Consider the following 18200-nt stretch of genomic DNA (forward strand, 5'->3'; position numbering starts at 1 on the left):
CAGTTAGTCTCCCGCTCTGCTGCATTCCTCCTGCAGGGAATGAGGGTGGTCTGTAAATGAGCCTGGGGGAGGTGTGAGCAGAGGTGCCTGGAAGAACTGGGCTCTGGAGCCCCAAGGATGGGACACTTCTGTGTTCAGCGGGGGAAGAAGGCTGAGACTTGAATGTTTCCCAGGCCTCCACTCACTCCCTTTTCAAACTTTGTTCCCCCTCCTCAGAGCTGCGGATCTTGCTGCTGTGTGGCAGTGACCTTCTGGAGTCCTTCTGCATCCCAGGGCTCTGGAATGAGGCAGATGTGAGTAGCAAGGTTAAGGCCTGTGCACAGCTGGCATGGGGATGGATGGGGAGGGGGCACTCGACTTTGACCTGTAGACTTCCCTCCTCACACAGGAGGGCAATGGGCAACCCATTCACGTCATGATGGAAGAAAATTCTCAAAGCAGCTCTTCTCCAGTAAAAATTAGTTTAAAAAATTAAATTAGGGCTTCCCTGGTGGCGCAGTGGTTGAGAGTCCGCCTGCCGATGCAGGGGACACGGGTTCGTGCCCCGGTCCGGGAAGATCCCACATGCCGCGGAGCGGCTGGGCCCGTGAGCCATGGCCGCTGAGCCTGCGTGTCCGGAGCCTGTGCTCCGCAACGGGAGAGGCCACAACAGTGAGAGGCCCGTGTACCGCAAAATATATATATATATATATATATTAAATTAAATTAAAAAAAGAAAATTCTCACCTCCCCCCAGCTTTATCTCGTCCTGTATTTTTATACTCACTCCTCCTCAGGCTTGCTCCTGGAAAGCCCCTGGGAAAAAAAACAATCTGAGTCATAGAATACCTTCTCCACGTAGTGCTTGGAGGGTGTGTGCTGGTGGGGAAAGACAGGGTGGGGGGGGGGAATTTTTTTAAAAGACTTTGCCCTTTTGAAATTATTGTGTGTTTTGTTTTCCTTTGATTCTTTTGAAGAGGTGGTAAATACCACCCTAGAATTCCCTTAACAAGAGAAAAGGGGTCAAGAGAGGAGAAGTTAATAGCAAAAGGTCAGTAGGATCCTTCTGGCAATTGACTTGGGATAGAGGGAACTAGGAAGTTAAACTTATACCATTTAGAAGCTCATTGGACATCTTTTGTACCAGATCTGACAGAGATGGTGTTAAACTAGCTAATTCATGAGTTACTCACCCTTCAGATGTACATTCATTTTTGTTCTTTCATTAATTCATTCATCTGATAGCCAGAGCTAATGCTACTAGCTCCCAAACCCATATCCCTTTGAAAGTTGGATTCTCAGGGCAGATATTCTAGACCTAGTACTTTTTCATTACTTACTGTGTGACCCCATGCAAATCACTCAACTCCTTGGACCTTGGTTGTTTTTCAAAAATCTGTAGAATGTTATCTATAGCATTCTGAGATTTTTAAAGAAATAACCAATACAGTCCCAGCCCCCAAGTATCAGGTACCACCTGGTACCAAGTATTATCACCTGGTAAGATGTCTGCATATGAAAATTTTTCATGTACATATATGTCTCTGAAGAGAGAGAGAAATAGAGAACCTTCAGGGTTAAACTCAAGATTCTAGTTCTGCTCCAACACAGCTCATGACAAAATATATTCCGAGCATCAGTTTTTCCCATCTCTAAAATGGGCATCATAATAGTACCCATCTCATAGGGTTTGGGGAGAATTAAGTGAGATTATCCATGTAAAGTGCCCAGCCTAGCACCTGACACACAGTGACATACAACAACTGTTAATAAGTGAATTTACCTAAATAGACACATAGATAAACACATAAATATTCAAGGTGAAGGGCATAGGTGCTAACCTGCTGTGGGATAACCAAGACGGGAGGCATAGTTTCAGGGAAGCAGATTATACTGTGTAGTCCTTTCCTCTCTACCCCTGCACAATTTCCTGCAGGTGAAATTTGAAACCTCTTTTCGGTTCTGGATTAAGTGGCTTAATTAACTTTTACTTTCCTCTCTACTTCACAAGTTGCTTTGAAAGGAAAAAGTAATGCGGGAGAAGTTCTGTACAAGATTTCAGCAAAGCTCTTTCAAGAATCCAGGCAGGGCCTCCCTGGTGGCGCAAGTGGTTGAGAGTCCGCCTGCCGATGCAGGGGATACGGGTTCGTGCCCCGGTCCGGGAAGATCCCATATGCCGCGGAGCGGCTGGGCCCGTGAGCCATGGCCGCTGAGCCTGCGCGTCCGGAGCCTGTGCTCCGCAACGGGGGAGGCCACAACAGTGAGAGGCCCGCGTACCACAAAAAAAAAAAAAAAAAAAAAGAATCCAGGCAAATCCGGGCAACTGCCTGAGGCCCCATCCCATGGGGAGGCCCTGGCAGCTGGGGAGCCATTTAGAGGGATAAAATTGACAGGGGCAGCAGCCTGAACGGCCGCTGCATGAACAGGACGTCTCTAGGGCCTGTTTGCTAAGTGTGACTCTCAAGGGCAGACCCGGCTTTCTGGAGCCTGAAAATGACTCAGTTGAGGGCCCTTGAAGCACGGCCAGTCCCTCTGTGTTCCTCCCAGAGAGAAGGCTGACTGCAGGGCCTCTAATTTCTCTCCGACATGGCTGCTCCTGACGTTGTCAGATCCCACATTCAGAGAACCAGGAAAAAGAGCCCCAGGTCACTCCTCTTCCAGTTGGTTCCTGATGCTGAAATGACGTGTTGGTTACAAGAAAAGAATTGAAAAACCGATAGCTGTGGATTTACTGGGGCTGTGGTAGTGGAGATGGAGTGAGACCCTCATCTATTCAACCAAGTTCCCACCTGACGGGTCATCCTGGAGATGGGAGCACCCAGCCTGGCTGCTCCCAGAGGCACAGCAATTCCAAGCCAGCAGGGACCCCACATCTGTCCTGTTCAGGGTGCTGAGAACTTCAGTCCACAGCACAGGCAGAAGGGGGACTGGGTGAAGCAGACCCCCAGGGCTCACTCCAGATGGTTTTCTAGAGCCTAGAGCTCTACCTCCCCACCCCCGCCCAGCCAGTTGCTCAGTTCCCTGATTCAACCGACAGTGAATCTGTGGGGTCCTTAGCATCATGACAGCCGAGGTAGAGGCAAAAAAAAACCAACAAAAACAAAATCAAGGAGCTGTTTCCTTATGTAACAAGTGTGAATTTCAGGCCACAACAGAAGTGTGCCAGAAATATCACAATTTATTTAAATCACATGAAAATTCAACCCCAAATTACCATCCTGCAGGGATGATGGAAAGTTAGTCTCATTCATTACTGACTAGCAGAACCTGAGAGGCTCTCGTGGGCTCTGAACGTGAACATCAGTTCATCAGGGTCACTGCAGACATCTTCCCTATTGGGGCCTTCGCGGTCCAGTGAGGTGGATGGCAACCTGCTCCAGGCCCACCTGGGGCATGGGACTCCTGGCTGAGTCTGGAAGGCCCCGTGCTGGGCCCAACCCACCTATGATCCTGGCCCTATTTTCTTCTGAGGCTTTGCCCTTAGGGTGCTGTCTGGGAGGGAGGAGGGGGTGGGCTTCACAGCTCTCTAGCTTCTTTCTAGTGTGGAAGGGGGGCAGCTGAACCTCTTCTTTCTATTCTGAAGCTATCTCCCCTATTTTCTCTCCCCTCCTCTGGACATCTAGGGAAATCTCTTCAGTGGTTTAAAGCCATTGACTTCAAAACCTACTATTTTCTGCCCTGAAAAGTCCTCTCATAAAGGGTCTGGTTCTCTGCTAGAAATAGGGCGGGGATTGGGCAAAGGCATATATAGGGAACATGAAACTAGTTAGTAACTCAGTGAATTATCCCACTGTCCGTATTTGGGGAAAGTTGGAGCTCAGGGTCTAGAAAAGGAAGGTCTTTCTTTCAAGACTGGTACCGGGTGAGCCCTGCTTATTCTAATAGAAAGTTCTAGCCTCTGGAATTTGCCTGGAAGCGGCCCATTTCAGGGATCTCTGTTCCTAACCATGAGATGACTGAGATGACCAGGGGTCAAATATGTGAGACCCACTTCTGTCCCAGGTTTCATTCATTTATTCAACCCTTTATCAGAACACATTTCTTTTTTTTTTTTTTTTTTTTTTTTGCAGTACGCGGGCCTCTCACTGTTGTGGCCTCTCCCGTTGCGGGGCACAGGCTCCGACGCACAGGCTCAGCGGCCATGGCTCACGGGCCCAGCCGCTCCACGGCATGTGGGATCTTCCTGGACCGGGGCACGAACCCATGTCCCCTGCATCGGCAGGCAGACTCTCAACCACTGTGCCACCGGGGAAGCCCAGAACACATTTCTTTTTATCACCTGGTGTCCCAAGTGATACTTGCTGGCCACAGACCTGTGCTCAGTGACCATGAACCTGAAGCCTTGAATCTGCCAATGATGTGACAGGAGGGTGGGGAAGAGAACCAAGTTTCTTGGAAAAGTCCTAGACCCTTGCTCTGCATTCCAGTCTCTCCAGAATCCTCAGGAACAAACCAAGAGAGAAGCCACTAGTTCAGACAGGTCTGGGAGACATAGAAGCCCCACCATCCTTTCGCAAAGAAAGCTCAGTGGGGACCGTGGAGCAGCAATGCCCCGCCCAGGCTGGAAAGCAGCTGGGACAGTCTGTTCTACAGTAGGGCTGCCAAGCCCTCTTTCGGCACAATCAAAACTCTCCCGGTTGAGTCAGTCTTGCTCTTTCTTTTGCTTTGGATTCCTGAACCTATGCTCTCCATCCAGAAATCTAATTACACAACTAAAGGAACAACCCATCCCCACCCAAACACATCCCTTGGGCATTTCCCAACAGATACAAAAATCCGTCAGCCCATAGTGAATTCTGACCTTCTCTGACCAATGACACACCCCTTCCCCTTACATTCTGTGAGGAGAAAATTCCATACATTTTCATCATGTTTCTCTCTGTGGAATACAAAAGAGTTGCTTGTGTGGCCTGGCAGTTGGCATTTTCATTCTTGATTCCAGAGAGAGAGCAAGATCCAGTTTCCTGGACCAGCCTTTGGAGTTTGGGACCCAGTCTCTCTATCCCATCCCATTCCCAGACTTTTTTTAGAACTAGTTTTCCCCAGGAGACCTGATGTTTGCTATGCCGCATCCTGACACCAGCACCAAAGCACATATCCAGGCATGGACTGGGGTCTGTGGGAAGTCAAGGCCAAAGCCTAAAGGGTCAGCCATGGATAGATTTGTGAAACAGGAAACTCTTATCCTCACTCCCCTCCCCCAGACAAAACCCATCGTCTAGGGGTCTGATGCTGCCAGCTGCTTTGTCCATCATATTATAATGGAAGGCAGTCTGGCAATTAATTCTGATTCAAGCATTCTTTCGTTCAATCAATCTTCCAGCTGATACTGAGTGCCCAGTATGAATATAAGCACACCGTTTGTCCTTGCAGCACTTGCAATCTAAAAATATCTTGCAGTTTTTATTCTATTAGTTCTTTATATTACATGAAATAAAACATATAAAAAGTTTAGAAGAGTTCTTGAACCTAGTAAGCAGTCAATAAATGTTGGCTGTTATTTATTCATTGGTTTTAAAATATTTATTGAGTACCTGCCATGGGCCAGACATTGTTCTAGGGCTGCAGGAATGGAGAAAACAGAATAGACAAAGTTCCCCACCATTGTGCACTGTGCTTTCTAATGGGGAGACACAATATACACTTTGCTTGTTTCTCATGGATTATCTCAGTTAACCACCGGAACACTCCTGAAAGTGGAATCTCGGTTCCCATTTATAGGTATGGAAACCAGGGCTCACGTGGATTGTGACTTGTCCAAGACCACTTAGCTATTAGCAGCAGAGCAGGACTTTGCATACATTCAGATCCCTAATCCAGATAAGACAGACAAGTGGGAAGAATGATGTGTAATTCATAGTAGGCCACAAGGAAGGGGTTAGCACTTGAGCTGGGCTTTGAATAATGGGCAGGATTGGGTTAAGTGCCTGCAAAAAGAAGGGCTTTTGAGGTTGAGAGAAGGCTGTAAAAGGTCCAGTGGTGGGCATAAGACCTGTTGGGGAGTTGGTTCTGGCTGGTTGAAATAGAAGGTTTATCTTGGTCCTTATCTGGGAGACTTTTGACTTTTCAGCAAGCAGGCAAAATCTTTCAGTTTAATGATTAAATGTATTCCCCGCTTGAAAATGGTATTTGCATTTTAAATGAGCAAGGGTCAATATTTAACTCAAAGGAATGAAAACCCAAAGGTGGAACATTAAGCACCAGAGATGGGCCAATGAGGAAACTGTTTTTTCTTTTTTTCTTTTTCTTTCTTTTTGCACTTCTCAAAGCCCAACATTCCACAGGCTGGCTCTAATTGGCTGTGTTCTACGTTTTTCCAGCCAACCAGGCATGGGCTAACTGCTTCCTGCATCCACCAGCTATGGGAAAACAACCAAAGAAAATAAACAGAGGAAGAGCCTGGGGCACTAGCCACTCCAGAAGAAATCCCAGGGCTCCAGGATAAATGGAGCAAAGACAAACATTTGGTTTTTCAGGCTCAGATGGTTTTTATCAGACAGTCCAGCCCCAGCCAGGAAGCCCAATGGACACTTCCACCCTGGGGATTAGGTCTCCACACTGATAAGCCTGATGCCGTGTTTCCAGCTCTGGGGAAGGCGGCTTCGGCCCTACCATGCGAGATAGGGTTCTCGTGTGAAAGGCACTGTTGGTTTGGTTTTCACGCTTTTGACTTGAGTCTGGAATTCCTTGCCTTCCCACAGTCCCAGGCAGACTGGAAATGGGAGTGGGAATGATTTCCTCTGCGAAACCCCTCTAAAGGATCATTCATTGATTTGGACTAACAGAGCCATCCTGGAAATGCATTCCCTCCAGAGAGGATCAGGGGCCAGAAGAAGGGTGGAGGATTCTTTCCCGAAATGGCTGGAGCATGTTTCAGAAGCTTCTCACCTACTGTTGTGTGGTTTCTGCTGGATGCTCTCTCCTTGCATCTTGTTTAACCTACTCAGAAGCACACAAAATTATATACTTTAGGGGGTGATGTAGAGTAATGAGCTGAAGACTTAGCTCGGGATAAGCCTGGAGAAAAAATAAGATAGACTATATTTTCAAACCAAGAAATTTCAAGTCACTAAAATGGAAGTCTTAAAAATGGATCTAGAAGAGGCATACTGTGGTGGAAAGGGCCTTTAAAAAGGACCAGAGTGGGTTCAAATTCACTCACTGGCTGTGCAGCTTGGACTAGTTACTACATCTCACTGAGTCTTGGTTTCCCCATCTATGAAATGAGAACTGAAGCACACATCTCAGAAGATGGTTGCTTCAAGGGTTAAATGTATTAAGAAATAAAGCTGCTAGTACTGTGCCTGGTGCATAGCAGGTCCTCTAACAAATGGTGCTTCCGCTTCCTGCTGGTAGTCCCCTGTTCATCCCTGAATATCCTCATCTGGAGAAGAAGTACGAGTTGGCCTGAGTAACTCAGGTACTGTACCTTGAGAAGAGAGGACTGTTTGAGGGAGATGGTCAGGATCCTGAACCCTGATCTCAGAATGATTCCATGGAGGGTCTTACCAGTTAGACTTGCCTGGGTAAGTCAGTGTAAATTGGATTCTGTCGCTAATGGAAGTCAAGCCCTCTGTTTAAAGCACTCTAATGGCTTCTCTTCACATTTGGAATGAAACCCCATCTTTATCGTGATCTGGTCCTTCTCTACTTCTCCCGCCTCTCTAAGCCCCAGTTCCACCTAGTTTCTTTATTTGAACCGTTTTTCCCACCTCAGGGCCTTTGCACTAGCTGTGGCCTCACTGGGAACGCTCTTTTCCCAGGTATCCCTATGTCTGGCCGGTTCTTGTCATTTAGGTTCCGGCTTAAAAGTCATTTTGTTTTATATTCAATATTGTACTTAGCTCCACCTGACGTTTTCTTATCTATGTATTTACTTGTTTACGATCTCTCCCTACTGGAGGTAAGCTTTGTGAGCACACTGCGCTTGTCTGTCTCACTGGGCAACACCAGGACAGTGCCTGGTTCACCATATACACTCAATAAAAGTTTGTTGAATGAAAGAATGTAAGAGTACCTGGGAACAGCTTGGTTGGAGAAATTCAGCCTCCACCGTGAGACATGGCCCTAACTTTTGCCAGTTACCCAGAAGACATTAGCCTCTACAAGAGATTAATAGTAACCTGCCCTTATCCTTCAGAGCAATACAGTTGAAATAATTCGTCATTTGTTTAATGTCTCCCACTAGATAGTGTTTGAGCCAAGAGATGAAGCCGTATCTGTCTTGCTCAGCCCTGGTGCCCAGGAAAGTGCCTGGCTAAGACCACAGGGCATCCTCCCACCCAAAGTATCCCTGAAACCCAGCAGGGCCGGTCTTGAAATTCCGCCTCCTGGAAGGATGATGATGATTCCACATTCCTTCCAAGAGATCTGCTGCCTGGCTGCCACGAGTGTTCTCACTCCCAAGGCCAAGTTGCTTCCTGCCTCGACATGTCTCATATCCTTTCCTCAGATTCCCCACACTGGGGGGAACAGAGTCTGCCCCCTCCCACTTCCTCTCCCCATCCCCACCCCTGCCGCCCCTGGGGAGCCTTTGACCAGAAGATGAAAAGATATGATCAAAGCTGTGCCTGTGAGCAGGAAGTTGAAGCAGGATGAATGTCACAGACCCCCACCTCTGCGACACGACACAGGCCAGAGCTAGTGAGAGGCCACTGTCTGCGGCCGGGGGACAAGACTGTACCCTGATCCTCACTGCCGTGTGGCAGAATGAGGTCACATCAGTCACCATCGGGAGAGGGAATTGCCAAGCAGGACGGCTCTGGTGCTCTGACCACCCCCTCACCCACCTTCCCACCCCCACGGCAAGACCTGCAGAGAACTCTTCATGAAGACACGGGAGGTGTTGGGCCCCTCGTGCTGGCACAGGAGCTCCGTCCCAGGGGCCTGGGCACATTCCTGTGGGCTCCGTGGGCAGGGAGAGCTTGAGAAGCCCTCCGTTTCCCGGGGTCAGACGTCTGTCCTCATCTCCCCAGGGCCGGGGGTGGGGCGGGGGTGGGGCAGGAAATGTCCTCATTTTTGCTGGAATCCCCAGAGAGGTGCTCATCCCACAAGTATCTCATTTTGACTTCATCCCAAACCAAGCCAGAGTATTAGCAGCTTAGGCAACTGCCTCTATTATTAAAAGTGACAATTTTCCAAAGGTGGGTGCACATCAGGAGGAGTAGGAAGCATTGTAAAGAGGGAGGCTCCACCCCATTGTAGACATGTTGTATCAAAATCCCTGGGGTGAGGTCTGGAGGGGCTGTTGCTGTTGTTATTATTGTTTTTAAAGCTCCGGGGTGATTCTGCTGACCAATCAGATGAAGTTTGGGAACTTACAGAAGTAAGATCACCCGTGCTTTTCATGGGGAACTGAAAGTCTGTCTCGAGTCACTGCCTTGGGTCTCTCAGAGTTTCCATTAGGTACATCGGGCTTCCTTCCATGTCCTGAGGTGAGAGAGTTTATCAGCTAACTCAAGGACAACTGCCGGAGAGGGGACTCTGCAGGAATCCACTTGCTCAACAGCATATATCGAGCATGGATGATGTGCCAGGTCCTTTTCACCCAGGAACATGGCAGTGAACGAAACACACAAAATTGCCTGCCCTCATGAAGGTTACCTTTATAGGGAAGAGAGCAGGAGAGCAAAAAAAGGTTAAATAAAGAAAATATACAAGGTGTTAGAGATAAATGCTATGGAGGAATATGAAGCACAGTAGGAAGTGGGGACTGTGAGGACGTGGGATGGGTGTGGGTCTACGTGCACAGGGACGCAGGTTGAAATAGCATGGCCAGAGAAGGTCTCACTGAGAAGGTGGTATTTTTTGAGGGGGGGGTTCTATTGATACTTTTTATTTTTTTAAATACATCTTTATTGGAGTGTAATTGCTTCAACATACCGTGTTAGTTTCTCTTACACAACAAAGCAAATCAGCCATGTGCGTACACATGTCCCCATATCCCCTCCCTCTTGAGCCTCCCTCCCACCCTCCCTATCCCACCCCTCTAGGTCATCGCAAAGCACCGAGCTGATCTCCCTGTGCTATGCGGCTGCTTCCCACCAGCCAACTATTTTACATCTGGTAGTGTATATACGTCGATGCTACTCTCACTTCACCCCAGCTTCGCCCTCCCACCCCATGTCATCAAGTCCATTCTCTATGTCTACCTCTTTATTCCTGCCCTACAAGTGGGTTCATCAGTACCATTTTTTTTTTTTTAGATTCCATATATATGCGTTAGCATACGGTATTTGTTTTTCTCTTTCTGACTTACTTCACTCTGTATGACAGACCCTAGGTCCATCCACCTCAGTACAAATGACTCAATTTTGTTTCTTTTTATGGCTGAGTAATATTCCATTGTACATATGTGACACATCTTCTTTATCCATTCATCTGTCGATTGACATTTAGGTTGGTTCCATGTCCTGGCTATTGTAAATAGTGCTGCAATGAACATTGTGGTGCATGTGTCTTTTTGAATTATGGTTTTCTCTAGGTATATGCCCAGTAGTGGGATTGCTGGGTCATACAGTAGTTCTATTTTTAGTTTTTTAAGGAACCTCCATACTGTTTTCCATAGTGGTTATATCAATTTACATTCCCACCAACAGTACACTGTTGGAAGGTTCCCTTTTCACTGCACCCTTTCCAGCATTTATTGTTTCTAGCTTTTTTGATAATGGCCATTCTGACCGGCATGAGGTGATACCTCATTGCAGTTTTGATTTCCATCTCTAATAATTAGTGATGCTGAGCATCTTTTCATGTGCCTCTTGGCCATCTGTATGTTTTCCTTGGTGAAATGTCTATTTAGGTCTTCCACCCATTTTTAAACTACATTGTCTGTTTATTTGATATTGAGCTCCATGAGCTGTTTGTATATTTTGGAGATTAATCCTTTGTTGTTTCATTTGCAAATACTTTCTCCCATTCTGAGGGTTGTCTTTTGTCTTGTTTATGGTTTCCTTTGCTGTGCAAAAGCTTTTAAGTTTAATAAAGTCCCATATGTTTATTTTTGTTTTTATTTCTGTTACTCTAGGAGGTGGGTCAAAAATTATCTTGCTGTGGTTTATGTCAAAGAGTGTTTTTCCTATGTTTTCCTCTAAAAGTTTTATAGTGTCTGGTCTTACATTTAAGTCTTTAATCCATTTGGAGTTTATTTTTATGTATGCTGTTAGGGAGTGTTCTAATTTCATTCTTTTACATGTAGCTATCCAATTTCCCAGCACCACTTATTGAAGAGACTGTCTTTTCTCCACTGTAGCTTCTTGACTCCTTTGTCATAAATTAGGTGCTCATATGTGCGTGGGTTTATCTCTGGGCATTCTATCCTGTAGCATTGATCTATATTTCTGTTTTTGTGCCAGTACCATACTGTCTTGATTACTGTAGCTTTGTAGTATAGATTGAAGTCAGGGAGCCTGATTCCTCCAGCTCCGTTTTTCTTTCTCAAGAGTGCTTTGGCTATTCAGGGTCTTTTGTGTTTCCATATGAATTGTAAGATTTTTTTGTTCTAATTCTGTGAAGAATGCCATTGGTAGTTTGAGAGGGATTGCATTGAATCTGTAGATTGCTTTGGGTAGTATAGTCATTTTCACAATATTGATTCTTCCAATCCAAGAACATGGTATATTTCTCCATCTGCTTCTGTCATCTTTGATTTCTTCTGTCAGTGTTTTATAGTTTTCTGAGTACAAGTCTTTCACCTCCTTAGGCAGGTTTATTCTTAGGTATTTTTTTTCTTTTTGTTGCAATGGTGAATCGGAGTGTTTCTTTAATTTCTCTTTCTGATTTTTCATTGTTGGTATACAGGAATGCCAGAGATTTCTGTGCATTAATTTTGTATCCTTCAACTTTACCAAATTCATTGATTAGTTCCAGTAGTTTTCTGGTGTCATCTTTAGGATTTTCTATGTATAGTATCACGTCATCTGCAAACAGTGACAGTTTGACTTCTTTTCCAATTTGTATTCCTTTTATTTCTTTTTCTTCTCTGATTGCCGTGGCTAGGACTTCCAAAACTATGTTGAATAAGAGTGGGGAGAGTGGACATCCTTGCCTTGTTCCTGATCCTAGTGGAAGTGCTTTCAGGTTTTCACCATTGAGTATGATGCTTGCTGTTGGTTTGTCATATATGGCCTTTATTATGTTGAGGTAGTTTCCCTCTATGCCCATTTTCTGGACAGTTTTTATCATAAATGGGTGTTGAGTTTTGTCAAAAGCTTTTTCTGCGTCTATTGAGATGATCATATGGTTTTTATTCCTTAATTTGTTAATGTGGTGTATCACATTGATTGATTTGCAAATATTGAAGAACCCTTGCATCCCCGGGATAAATCCCGCTTGATCATGGTATATGATCCTTTTAATGTACTGTTGGAATCTGTTTGCTAGTATTTTGTTCAGGATTTTTGCATCTGTGTTCATCAGTGATATTGGTCTATAATTTTCTTTTTTTGTGATAGCTTTTTCTGGTTTTGGTATCAGGGTGATGGTGGCTTTGTAGAATGAATTTGGGAGTGTTCCTCCCTCTGCAATTTTGTGGAACAGTTTGAGAAGGATAGGTGTTAGCTCTTCTCTAAATGTTTGATAGAATTCACCTGTGAAGCCATCTGGTCCTGGACGTTTGTTTGTTGGAAGATTTTTAATTGCGGTTTCAATTTCATTACTTGTGATAGGTCTGTTTATATTTTCTAATTCTTCCTGGTTCAGTCTCGGAAAATTGTACCTTTCCAAGAATTTGTCCGTTTCTTCATGGTTGTCCATTTTATTGGCATATAGTTGTTTGTAGTAGTTTTTTTATAATCCTTTGTATTTCTGCAGTGTCAGTTGTGATTTCTCCTTTTTCATTTCTAATGTTACTGATTTGTGTCCTCTCCCTTTTTTTCTTGATGAGTCTAAGGGTTTATCAGTTTTGTTTATCTTCTCAAAGAACCAGCTTTTAGTTTTATTGATCTTTGCTATTGTTTTCTTCGTTTCTATTTCATTTATTTCTGCTCTGATCTTTATGGGTTCTTTCCTTCTACTGACTTTGGGTTTTCTTTGTTCTTCTTTCCCTAGTTGTTTTAAGTGTAGGGTTAGATTGTTTACTTGAGATTTTTCTTGTTTCTTGAGGTGAGATCTGTTTATTTCTTCTTTGATTTCTTCAGTGATCTCTTGGTTATTTAGTAGCGCACTGTTTAGCCTCCATGTATTTGTGTTTTTTACAGTTTTTTTCCTGTAATTGATTTCCAATCTCATAGCATTGTGGTCAGAAAAGATACTTGATATAATTTCAATTTTCTTAAATTTTCCGAGGCTTGATTTGTGACCCAAGATGTGATCTATCCTGGAGAATGTTGCATGTGCACTTGAGAAGAAAGTGTATTCTGCCACTTTTGGGTGGAATGTTCTGTGAATATCAATTAGATCTATCTGGTCTCTTGTGTCATTTAAAGCTTGTGTTTCCTTATTTATTTTCTGTCTGGATGTAAGTGGGGTGTTAAAGTCTCCCACTATTATTGTATTACTGTCGATTTCCCCTTTCATGGTTGTTAGCCTTTGCCTTATGTATTGAGGTGCTCCTATGTTGGGTGCATAAACATTTATAATTGTTATATCTTCTTGGATTGATCCCTTGATCATTATGTAGTGTCCTTCCTTATCTCTTGTAAAAATCTTTATTTTAAAGTCTATTTTATCTGATATGAGTATTGCTACTCCAGCTTTCTTTTGATTTCCATTTGCATGGAATACCTTTTTCAAACCCTTCATTTCAGTCTGTATGTGTCCCTAGGTCTGAAGTGAGTCTCTCGTAGACAGCATATATATGGGTCTTGTTTTTGTATCCATTCAGCCAGTCTGTGTCTTTGGGTTGGGGCATTTAATCCATTTACGTTCAAGGTTGTTATCAATATGTATGTTCCTATTACCATTTTCTTAATTGTTTTGGGTTTGTTTTTGTGAGTCTTTTTCTTCTCTTGTGTTTCCCCGCCTAGAGAAGTTTCTTTAGCTTTTGTTGTAAAGCTGGTTTGGTGGTGCTGAATTCTCTTAGCTTTTGTTTGTCTGAAAAGCTTTTGACTTCTCTGTTGAATCTGAATGAGATCCTTGCTGGGTAATCTTGGTTGTAGGTTTTTCTCTTTCATCACTTTAAGTATATCCTAACACTCCCTTCTGGCCTGCAGAGGTTTTGCTGAAAAATCAGCTTATAAACTTATGAGGATTCCTTTGTATGTTATTTTTTGTTTTTTCCCTTGCTGCTTTTTTTTTTTTTTTTTTTTTGCGGTACACGTGCCTCTCACTGTTGTGGCCTCTCCCGTTGTGGAGCATAGGCTCTGGACGCGCAGGCTCAGAGGCCATGGCTCACGGGCCCAGCCGCTCCGCAGTATGTGGGATTCTTCCTGGACCAGGACACGAACCCATGTCCCCCTGGAAGGCGGACTCTCAACCACTGCACCACCAGGGAAGCCCTCCCTTGCTGCTTTTAATATTTTTTCTTGCATTTAATTTTTGTTAGCTTGATTAATATGTGTCTTGGTGTGGTTTTCCTAGGGTTTATCCTCTGTGGGACTCTCTATCCTTCCTGGACTTGGGTGACTATTTCCTTTCCCATGTTAGGGAAGTTTTCCACTATAACCTCTTCAAATATTTTCTCAGACCCTTTCTTTTTCTCTTCTTCTTCTGGGACCCCTATAATTGGAATGCTGGTGCATTTAGTGTTGTCACAGAGGTCTCTGAGATTGTCTTCAGTTCTTTTCATTCTCTTTTCTTTATTCTGCTCCTTGGCAGTTATTTCCACCATTTTGTCTTCCAGCTCACTTATTCGTTCTTCTGCCTCCATTATTGTTATTGATTCCTTCTCGTGTATTTTTCATTGCAGTTATTGTGTTGTTTATCTCTGTTTGTTTGTTCTTTACTTCTTCTAGATCTTTGTTAAACATTTTTTGTATTCTCTCAATCCGTGCTTCCATTCTATTTCCAAGATTCTGGATCTTCTTTACTCTCATTACTCTGAATTCTTTTTCAGGTAGATTGCTTATTTCCTCTTCATTTATTTGGTCTTGTAGGTGTTTACCTTGCTCCTTCGTCTGTGACATATTTTTTTGCCATCTTTTTTTTTTTTTTTTTTTTTAATGAGTGGGATTGTGTTCCTGTTTTACTGGTTGTTTGACCTGAGGTTTCCAACACTGGAGTTTGTAGGCTGTTGGGTATAGCTGGGTCTTGGTGCTGAGATGAAGACCTCCAGGAGACCTCACTCTGATGAATATTCCCTGGGGTCTGAGGTTCTCTGTTAGTACAATGGTTTGGACTCAGAGCTCCCACTGCAGGAGCTCCCATCTGACCGTGGGCTTGCAAGTCAAGATCCCACAAGCCACATGGGCAGCCAAAAAAGAAAAGGTGGGGTGGGGGTGGGGAAGGCCTTGGCTGTGGAGGGCAGGGCCTAATCAAGGGCAACGTTTGGGTGGTGGGTGGCGCCAATGCTCAGGACCCACAGGGCTGGAAAAGGCCCTGGGGCCTATGGGGGGTGGGGCTTAGGCTCAAGGAACAGAAGGGGCCCAGGCGTGCCCCCCACCCCTGGTCTCAGAAGACAGGGGACCTCACCTGGGAGCCCAGCAGGCTTCCTGGGCTCGAGTGGGTAGGGCAAATGCCCTCCTCTCCTCTCCTGCTCCTCTGGTCTGGGGTCTGGGAGGCCCCCTCCCACCTGCCTCTCCTGATCTCCCGGGCCTCCCTCCTGTGACCCCAGGACCAATGCAGTTGGAGGGGGATGGGGGGGTCCTTGGAGGGCAGGGGACCAGCCTGGGAGCTCAGCAGGCTCCCCATGCCCAAGTGGGCGGGACAGTCGCCCTCCGCTTCTCTCCCACTCCTCCCCAAGGGCCCCTCCCACCTTCCTCTCCTGATCCCCCTGGCCTCCCTCCTATGCCCCCAAGGACCCATGCAGCCTGGAGGGGCCTTGGAGGTTGGGGGATCAGCCTGGGAGCTCAGCATGCTCCCCATGCCTGAGTGGGGAGGGCAATCGCCCTCTGCTCCTCTCCTGCTCTTCCTGGAGAGTCCCTCCCACCTGTCTCTCCTGATATCCCTAGCCTCAGGGGCACAGATCTTGTCTGGCCTCCATTTCTCCTCCCTCTCGGTCCCCCTACATCCTACTGGTTCACTCTGGGGTTCCTCCCGTCTTCTTGGGGGTCAGAGTTCCCCACCAGCAGCCAGCAGGCACCCTAGTTGTGGGGAGACCTAACTCTGTGTCTTCCCACACTGCCATCTTGACTCCTTCCCACACCGCCATCTTGGTATTTAAGTGAAGTGTTTCGAGCCAAGGAGCAGCATAATTTGGTATATTCACGTTATCAGTCTGGATGTTGGAAATAGACTGAAAAAGGCAAGAGAAAAACAAACCGGAGCAAGCCAAGTGAGAGCTGATGGAGATGAATTAGTTTTCATTATTTTTAATTTAAAAAATTCTTTTTTATTAATTTTTATTGGAGTATAGTTGCTTTACAATGTTGTATTAGTTTCTGCTGCACAGCAAAGTGAATCAGCTATACGTATACATATATCCCCTCTTTTTTGGATTTCCTTCCCACTTAGGTCACCACAGAGCATTGAGTAGAGGTCCTTATGCTATACAGTAGGTTCTCATTAGTTATCTATTTTATACATAGTATCAATAGGGTATATATGTCAATCCCAATCTCCCAATTCATCCCACACACCTCCCCCCCTTTCCCCTTTGTATCCATACATTTGTTCTCTATGTCTGTCTCTATTTCTCCTTTGCAAATAAGATCATATATGAATTAGTTTTCTGTTGCTGCAAACTTGGTGGCTTAAAACTACACACATTTTTTCTCTTTCACTTTTGGAAGCCAGAAGTGTGAAATAGGTTTCACTGGGCCAATACTAAGTTGTAGTCAGAGCCATAGTCCTTCCAGAGGCTCTTGGGGAGAATCTGTTTCCTACCTTTTCCAGCTTCTAGAGCTGCATTTGTTGCATGCCTTGGTCCCTTCTTCCATCTTCAAGGCCAACAGTGTAGCATCTTCTCTGCTCCATCTTCACATCATCTTCTCTCTCCTGTGTTAAATCTCCCTCTGCCTTTTTCTTTAAGGACACGTGTTATTACATTAGGGCCCACCTAGGTCATCCAGAATAATCTCAAGATCCTTACTTTAATCACATCTGCAAAGTCTCTTTTGCCACATAAATAACATTCACAGGTTCCAGGGATTAGGACCTCGGTGTTTTGGGGGCCCATTGTTTAACCTACCAGAGGAGGCTTGGACCAGGGTAGAAGTGATGGAAATGGTGAGAAATGAGCAGATTCTGGGATTTGTTTTGAAGACCAAACCAATTGGGTTGCTTTATAGATTGAATGTGGAGTGTGAGAGAAAGAGAGGAATCAAGGAAAGCACCAAGGCTTTGGCCTGAGCAGCTGTAGGAAGAGAGTTTCCATTTACTAAAATGAGAAAGACTACAGGAAAAGCATCTTGGTGCCTGTAGGATGATGGTGGAGGGGACTGACTGATTGATTGATTGATGTCAGAGAGTTCAGGGGCTCATGGACATATTATTTAGGTTTGAGATGCCTCATCCAAGTGGGCATGTTGAAGAGACTGCTGGATGTATGAGTCTGAAGTTCAGGAGAGAAGTCTACGCTGGAGATATAAATTTGGGAGCCTTCCATGTGTCTTTAAAGCTTTGAAATTGAATGAAATCATTAAAGATGCAAGTGTAGATAGAAAAGAAAAGAGCTCCAAGGACTGAGCCTGGGGGACTCCAGTCATTCGAGATTGGGGAGATGAGAAGGAACAGCACAGGGAGGCCACAAAAGAGCAGCCAGCGAGGTAGAAGGATGACCAGGAGAGGGTGGATCTTGGAGGCCACGTGAAGACAGGAGACAAGGATGGGGTGGGGGTGGGCAGGGCAGCTAAGCTCCTGGAGGGAGATCGGTACCTGTGGGATGAGGGCACACCTCACCAACTCTAGCACCCGGCACCTCCTAGCACCCCAAAACACACTCACACAAACACCTTCTGGCATGAAAATCAAGCCCATGTCCTCAGATCTGGCCAAAAGAGCAGAAAAGGTCTGCATTCTCTGGTCCAAACCCCTGCAGAGATGCCACTTGGATGCAGTAAAGCTGTGTGTCTTGTCTGGTAGACCCATCTCCTTCACCCCATCTGTGATTTCCAGAGGGCAAATCTGTCACCTGTTTCTGGAAGAGGAATTCCATCTCAAGCATCAAGGTCTCCATCTGCTTACCA

General features: G+C 45.3%; 1 protein-coding gene across 1 annotated transcript in view; it reads left to right on the forward strand.

Moving 5' to 3' along the window:
• NMNAT2 (nicotinamide nucleotide adenylyltransferase 2) overlaps positions 1 to 18200 on the forward strand; it is a 209472-nt gene that overhangs the window by 184714 nt on the left and 6558 nt on the right. Inside the window, exon 11 of the mRNA XM_060091160.1 lies at positions 217 to 293. Coding sequence (XP_059947143.1) covers positions 217 to 293 — 77 coding nt within the window. The remainder of the gene's footprint in view (positions 1 to 216; positions 294 to 18200) is intronic.

The sequence above is a fragment of the Mesoplodon densirostris genome, chromosome 2 (genome assembly GCF_025265405.1).
Source record: "Mesoplodon densirostris isolate mMesDen1 chromosome 2, mMesDen1 primary haplotype, whole genome shotgun sequence".
Taxonomy (NCBI): domain Eukaryota; kingdom Metazoa; phylum Chordata; class Mammalia; order Artiodactyla; family Ziphiidae; genus Mesoplodon; species Mesoplodon densirostris.